Source organism: Phoca vitulina, unplaced genomic scaffold (genome assembly GCF_004348235.1).
Source record: "Phoca vitulina isolate PV1807 unplaced genomic scaffold, GSC_HSeal_1.0 scaffold40, whole genome shotgun sequence".
NCBI classification, from domain to species: Eukaryota; Metazoa; Chordata; class Mammalia; order Carnivora; family Phocidae; genus Phoca; species Phoca vitulina.
Genome location: NW_022589743.1, coordinates 16,552,283 through 16,559,952, shown reverse-complemented (window position 1 = coordinate 16,559,952; position 7,670 = coordinate 16,552,283). Strand labels below are relative to the sequence as shown.

At 51.6% G+C, this 7,670-nt stretch overlaps 1 protein-coding gene across 4 annotated transcripts in view; it reads right to left on the bottom strand.

The window, feature by feature from the left end:
* Positions 1 to 39: 39 nt before the first annotated feature.
* RFFL (ring finger and FYVE like domain containing E3 ubiquitin protein ligase) overlaps positions 40 to 7,670 on the bottom strand; it is a 67,220-nt gene continuing 59,589 nt past the window's right edge. For all 4 annotated transcript variants that reach the window (XM_032428487.1, XM_032428486.1, XM_032428485.1 and 1 more), the window contains one exon: positions 40 to 4,831. In XM_032428487.1, coding sequence (XP_032284378.1) covers positions 4,650 to 4,831 — 182 coding nt within the window. In that variant the 3' untranslated portion in view covers positions 40 to 4,649. The remainder of the gene's footprint in view (positions 4,832 to 7,670) is intronic.

Here is a 7,670-nt window from a genome sequence, read left to right as displayed (position 1 = left end):
AAGGGAGGGAACCAGGACCAGGTAGGAAAACGGGTCCTTTATAAAGAAAAGGGAGGTTATTGGAGCTACTCCTCTGGGGGATACAGGACTCCAGGAGGCTCTGCCTCCCCCAAATCTGGAAACGAGACTGGTCTTTAAGATTAAAAAACCCACTCGAGGACAAAGGCTCCCGTGCCACCCGAGGCTGGTTTATTGGAATAAAAGGGAAACCGTTTCGTGGAGAGGAGTGCTGTTCAGTAGGACTTTTTGTGGCAATGACAACACCCTGTAAATCTTCACTGGCCGAAAGAAACCAGACACGCTTGGCCACACGTCAGGTGCTCAGCAGCTAACAACTGAGGAACTGAAGTTTTGGTTTTACTTCGGCCTTGACACGGTCACGTGTGGCTACGGCCAGTGCGGGGCCGGGCCTGGTTCACACCTGAGTTACTCAACACGTGGGCCTCCGTCCGCCCCGGATCCGCAGGCTGCTGCCAGGAGCAGACGGACTCGGGCTACCTTACGTGAAGCGCCCGGCACAAGGCCTGGCACGCAGTCGTGTCGAGCTGGGCCCGGGCCTCTCCCTCCCCGGCCTCGCTGTCGCACTCCAGGCTGGGGCAGGCCCCCCAGGTGGTCCCCTCCTTACAGACTGGCCCCCTGGAGTTCATTTCTGCTGACTCGTGAGAGTCCGTTCTCTTTTTTCCTGCTGTCAACAGGTTGCCAGGCTTGTTTGTCCATCCCCTGTGAGTTAAGGTAATGAGACTCAACCTCTGGAACACATTTTGGGTCTGGGCCTGTAAGACTGAGGACCACTGCCTCCCCCGGCCCTCCAGTGTGCTCGGCTGAGGTAGTACTCCGCCGGAGGCCAGCTCTGACCCGACCTGGGTCTCTCTACCTGCCGGCTAAAATGTGGGGAGGAAGGGGCGGGGAGGCTGGCACTGCCCTGACTCTGGCCAAGCACGTTGGTGTTTTTGAATAGGCCCCGTTCAGTCTAGCGTGAGTACGCGGAGTAGGACCGTCTTCATTCCGCCCTTTGTGGAGACAAAAGCCGCTCCTCCTTTGAGCGCTGACCTACATAAATTTCCATCCCCCTCTCAAGCCTCCTCAGGCCAAGCCGCCAGACTGGGCAGCAGAACAAAGCATTCATTCCCTTTGGGATTCTGCCAAAGGACACGGTCACTGCCCTCTGACCCGGCTGCCCTAGACCCAGCCCCCTGCCCTGACCGGCGGCTTACACTCGGGGTGCAGCCTCGCAGCCCCGCCAGCGGCAGGAGCAGCTCAGGAGTGAGTAACGCGGCCTTGCTGGGTGTTCTCTCCAGTTCCCTGTCCGAGGTGTTCGGTCTCTTTCCTTCCGGTCTTTTCTCAGGCATGTTTTTCTTTGCTGCCAAGATTATACTGTCTGTACAATCCTCTATTTCCACGGACACCCCCCGCCCCGGGCGACAGCATCTTACACCTCCCCAGCACCGCGCTCGAGGCCTGCCCTCCTTTGAGCCTTTGTGTTCACGCTGCTGGTTGGCAGTGGACGGTAGGTCGTCCTGGGTGCCCAGCAGGTCAGCCGCACAGAACAAGAAGGCCAGAGTGCTGCAGCTCAGCCTCCAGCCTTCACGGCCTCCGGGCAAGATTCCTTCCTCTTCTCCCTTCAAGTCCCAAGGCAGATCTGCACATCCTCAAGCTCTCCCCACACAGGTCTGTGCGCACACCAGCTGTAGAGCTGTATCCGAAAGCTACCAGCTGTCTCCCGGGGTCACCTGCAGCCTTAACTGAGCACGCTGGCTGGCCTCCGATTCCGCTCTACCCACATCTCTAAGGCCCATCTCTCCACGATAAGTGTCAACGGCTGACCTCACTTGGTGTTTCTTCCTTGGTCCTAAGGCTGGTCCTTTTGCTACACAGTTCCATCCTCTTCTAGGCTATGCCATGGCAGCTCCCACATACTAGTTGTGAGATCTTGAGCAAGTCAAAACACTACCGAACTTCGGTTTCCTCATCTGTTGGAACAGGAATGGCCGAATGGCCACATGGCCACGTGGCCCAAGCACCTCCACAACTAATGCGGTCTCTCGAGAGCCTGGGACCAGCATGTGGTCTGTCAACTCTCTTGGCAGTCTGAACTGTCAGACCTCTGGTGTCCTCCACCAGATGAGACAGGCATCTGTAGTGAAATTTTATTACAAAATTATAAAGCAGAGCTCTGTAACAAAAAAAATACACATTTGGGTTTAACACCCAAGGAAGTCTGAGAGAATCTTAATATAAGCCACATCTCAAAGATTTCAACAAATTTATACAATATAGTGCATGGATTCCTGTACAGCTTAATTGTTACTAGCTTGGATCCAGCTATTCCAAGGCATTATGAACCGGTCAGCTCTCCCAAGTCTTAAAACAAGTCTCAGATGAAATCTCAGAACGATCACAGCCAAAGCTACAGAGTAACTGGAAGAATTAAGATGTTGCATGATAATTAAGACCAAGGATCCATGAGGGGCAAGGGAGAGCACTCAGAGATAAAAAGTTCTCTACCTAGGTTAGATAGTAACTGAAATGGGATTCCAGCCTTTATTTGGTGTAATAATGATGAGTAACAACAAATTGTTAGACACCTTTTTTCCTGAATGGAAACCTTCACCAAAAGAGATCGAGAGACTTAAAGGCAAGTTTTCTCCAAACTGAGCAAATGATACCAGTTCTAATTCTTAACTGAGGTTACTAAACAACCTTCAGGATATTATTTTTAACTTCTGTCTAGGAGGGAATGTGGGAGGTAGGGAGAGGTAAGGCCTCAGCAGTGAAAAGCTTTAAGTAGGGAGAGAGCCAGCTTCTGCCCTGAAGTTATTACTAGACCGTAACTGAGTTGCATATATATATGTAGACCTGTTTCACAGCGGAATCGAGAAGTAGCTGAATCCTCCACTAAGCTGGTAGGCACTGTAAACTGTAGTATGTACTGTCCAGCAAAAAGGTGAAAGAGGTCCTCTTCGCAGACCTCTCTTGATTCCCCCGATTCCTACAAAGGCTGTCCCAGAATCAAATCATCCAGGACTTGGTATAATGTCAAGGTAAGTGGCCCAGTGTGCAACTGACAACCACTTTATGAAATAATTTCATTCCTCCGAAGGGGAACAATGGTTGATAATGGGGGAAAGCCAAAGTATGTCTGTACCAATAAGCAGGTCCCCTTAGAGGTTTCCTACTGTTTTCCAAAGTCCTGACTGGTTCCAGTCTGAGAGAACTTGACGGCACAGCAGGGGGGATGGTGGGCGGGGTGGCGTGCCAAGGCCCTCAGGTGCTTAGGGGCTGCGTAGCTCACCCACAGGTAACGGCAGCACACACAGCTCTTTCTGATAGCACGTGTCTGTTCCTGGCTAAGCTCCAGCAAACTTAAGCCCTTCGGCTCTTCCAGTGGTAGAACCACCCTAAGAAGGCTCGAGAATATCCTCTAACTCATCGTACGGTCTTTCCTAAAGGGCCTGGAGAATGCTTCTTCCAGACCAGCGCTCAAGTCAGTAGGCTGAGAAATGAAATGGGAGCAGGGAGTCCCCGCTAACCTGGGGAATTAAGACTTGCAGCTGTCTACCCCAGGGCTGAATCCAGTCTCATTCAGGACCTTCAGATACCCCTTAGCTGTTCAGTTTTGGTCTCCAGGAACTTCACGAGAAGTGTGGCTAGAGAAGAGCAGGGCTCCTTGCCTTAGTCTTTATGCCTTCAGTGAGACCCTGTTTAAAACTTCCGTGGGAAAGAGAGGGACTTCATTCTCAGGGGAAAGTGGTTTGCAATTCCTTTGTGTTGGAGAAGTCAAAGTTAAGCAGGAAGCCACTGCTTCCACCCAAAACTTTCCCTTTTCTCGTAAACTAAAATTAAGGATGGTGCACAGGCCCTAAACTAAAATTGATGGCGCACAAGGCCCTAAGAGCAGCAGAGATGATCCCCGGGCCATCTCACACACACGACTCAAACTTCCCTGCAGATGCTTTGCTGGCTCCCAGGGTTCGATCAGGAGACTCACTGCTTCCAATCCCAGCACTTAAGGAAGCAACTGTAAATGACTTTGAAATTTTTCAATAGCATTTGTGTTTCACTTCTCACCAGAGAAAGTTTACTGGTCCAAATTTAGTCCTAAGGAGGATCACTATTGGTCTGGTAAGCTAACATCTTTTTGGTCTGAAGAAACAAATGAATTTTAGGCAATGCAGCAAGAGACTAGCAAAGCTGGTTAAAGCACAGAAAGCCAGAGAGACCAGAAATAAATCCAAATGTGCTGGGGAGGAAGAGAACCATTTCTACCAGGACTTCTGACGGTTGGAACGCAGACAGGCGGCTCGGGGATGGCCGGGGTGCAGGAGGAAGGGGGGAACTGTTAAGTTTACAGAGCAAGGGAGGAAGATCTGGTCCAAGTTCTGGAAAAGTCCTCTCTTCATCAATTACCATCATTACCCCAAGATCACTGGAACAGGAACTTGCCCACGCGATCTGTACCAGTTCCCACCAGCCTCGGGCTCCGCCGGCCGAGAGGTGCACCGCCGAGGCAGGACAGGCACGCCCAGAGGTGACCGCATCTTTGCTCGCAGATTCTCTTGTTAGCCTGCCCCTCTGCAAGCTGGCTAATCTGGAGCCCAGACCCTTCCAGCTCCGTCCCTGTAAGGCACTGAAGAAGCTGGCACCAGCCCTCAGGATCGGAAGACATGCACGGCTCGGATCACGTACTGCCGGCAGATGGGACACTCGTTCATGCGCTTGCCGCACTTGGTGCAGGTGACCATGTGGCCACACTCCAGCAGGACACAGTCAATGGGCGAGTCCATGCAGATCCTGCACAGGTTCTCCTCCACGCTGGGCGGCACCGCTCCGCCTGGACAAACAGGGCAGAGAAGGGGTGGAGGGGAGAGGACACCATAAGTGCAGGGGGCGGCGGGGGGATGGAGGACGGAGAGAAGGGGCATGCTGCGGACACACCCCCAAATCCACACACTGCCCTCAGCTAGAACTCCAGGTATCAGCCCCCCGCTGCCTGTTTCAGCCACACCTCTACCGGCCAGGCCGTAGAGGTGCAGAATAAAGTACTTGGAGAGCAAATACAACCCAGAACAGGACAGCTAAATAAGGCAGAGTCCTCAAGGCTTCAAAGAATTTTCAGACAGTTGAGGCTGTAATATGGTGAGTAAGTGGCACTTAGGGACTCATTATCCCCTGAGGCAGAACATGCTGAAAAGATAAAAACTGGTTCTAAAAAGTGTGATACCAATGGAACTGTAAATGGCTCATGAAGGATCGCAAGGCTTCTCAGTAAACCTATCCCCAACTGAATATAGCCAAGGATCCTGGGGGGCCCCTGTGCCGTCCCACAACCTTCCCCAGAGCTTCCTCTGAGGAGGCTTCCTGGTGGAAGAGCCCAGCAGAGATCACGGCTCCCTCTTCTGTGCTACCCCCACCCCGGCTTCTCACATGGCATTAAAATGTCTAACTACTTAGCTCCCCCACGACCCTATGAGCTCCTTAATTCAACCAGTTCGCTCAATTTCTGCAACTATATACTTAGTATTTGTTGGATGCTCTGAGGTCAAGATCTTCCTCTTTGAATCCCTAAAATGCCAATCATGTGGTAGGTGTTCTCAAAATGTCTGATAAATGAACATCTCCCAAGGGAGTCCGAACAGCTCACATTTGTAGAATGCTGTGCCAGGCAGGGTCCTAAGAGTCTTGCATATTTTAACTCTTTTTGAATCCTCGTGAAAACTTGAAGTACTCATTACTCATTTTATAGACTTGAGGCCACTGAGGCCAAGGAGTTAAGTGGCTTGCCCAAGGGCACAAAGCTGCTAAGCAGAGCCAGGATTCAAATCCAGGCAGGCAGGCCTTCTGGGCAAGTGGCCTGAGGACAGGGACTCTCAAATCAGTATTAACTGCTCAGTGCACAGAGTTCTCAGTAACAGCTGGCTGGCTTATGTGAGCAGGGAGGTGCACAGGGCATGGCCAGTATCCTATTTTAATGCAAACAGAAAACCTTCACGTCCAACAATGTAGCCATCCCCAGCAGGTTTTAAATGGTGGCCTGAAGCCCCAGGTGGGGCTCCATGCTCAGTGCAGAGTCGGCTTGAGATTCTTTCCCTCTCCCTTCCCCTCTGCCCATCCCCCTACCCTGTACACTCGCTCTCTCGTTCTCTAAAAATAATAAAATCTTTAAATTGTAGCCTGAACCAGGGAGCCATAAGTAGGGAGCTGGCTTCATGCCAGTCACCTGTCCCACTCCACAGGGGAATTCTCTGTACTCTGCTGCCCAGCACTTTCTTCTGCTTCCTGGACTATTCAAAAAGTCAACACTTAGGGAGGCTAGCTGTGAAAGGCAGTGAAACCGATTTACCCCTCTGGAGCAGCTGTTGGCCCTAACAGGGGTTTGGAAAAGGGCTGAACTGTACATATAACTGAACTGGAGTGAATTATAGAATATCGTATTAATTTCCTGAGGAATAACAGACTCAACCGACTCAGTTACCAGTATTCCCCCAGGGAATCAAAAAAAGGCGGCAAGGGCGCCTGGGTGGCTCAGCTGGTTGAGCGACTGCCTTCAGCTCAGGTCATGATCCTGGAGTCCCGGGATCGAGTCCCACATCGGGCTCCCTGCTCAGCAGGGAGTCTGCTTCTCCCTCTGACCCTCCCCCCCTCATGTGCTCTCTCGCTCTCTCATTCTCTCTCTCAAATAAATAAAATCTTTAAAACAAAACAAAACAAAAAAGGCGGCAAGACAGCAAGTGGAACAGCCCAATCTTGGTACTGGGGAGGGAGGAACTAGAACCCACAAGGGTTTTGGGGAGCTAAGAAATCAACTCTTCAGAATTTATCAGCCGGAAGACTGCCCCATTCTGAGCAAAAGGCCATTTTGCCAAATAACAAATTTGGAGTCTTCTGAAAGTGTTAAAATGGTTTGCAGGCCCCCAACACTACTCTGAGAACATTCTCTCTTGGGGGAAGAGCTCACAACCACACAGCCTTGAAGCTTTCAAAAAGACAGAAGGTATTTTAGAATGAAGCCCAGACCCAGCCAGATGCCCGCAGTGCGTCCTGGGGTCCCCGAAGGCCCCGTGGTGGTCTTGAACGCACTGATGGGTGTGTGGCAGCTGAGGTGGTATATGCGCCTCGTGTCCAGAGAGCACACAGGTGACCCCTTTCCTGCTCTGTCCCCAGAGCAGCTCTAGCCACCGCCCAGCCCTGTACAAACAAGGCTCAGGTCACCTCCCTTTATTTTTGGTTGGTACCAGAAGTTGTCAAGCATCCCAAGTGATCTCCCTGAAGGTCCACAGGGACCCTCCCCATTCGGACCAAAACGGAGTTAAAACCGTAGGGGAAGGAGTGCCGTAGCAGCAGGGGTATGAAAAATGAACCGGATGTGACACATGCCACCACTCACTTTGCTAAATATTTTACAAATGCTCACTCCTGAGCTCTGGCAGCCCCGAGACATGCAAATCAAGCTGTCCCTGGGTCTGCTGCCACTCTTCACGCTTCCTGGTGAGGCAAGAATGAGAATTTTTAAAGATGCTGAGAAGCCCTGCTTCCCCATGCATTTCCCCCAACTCACTCTCTGGACGCCACTACGCTCAGAATTCTTAGACTGCTAAGAAGAAGCAGGGTTGGCGGAAGGGAAGGGCCGCAGAGCTCAGAGCCTAAGCACGGTCCCAAGCAGAAGCAACTAC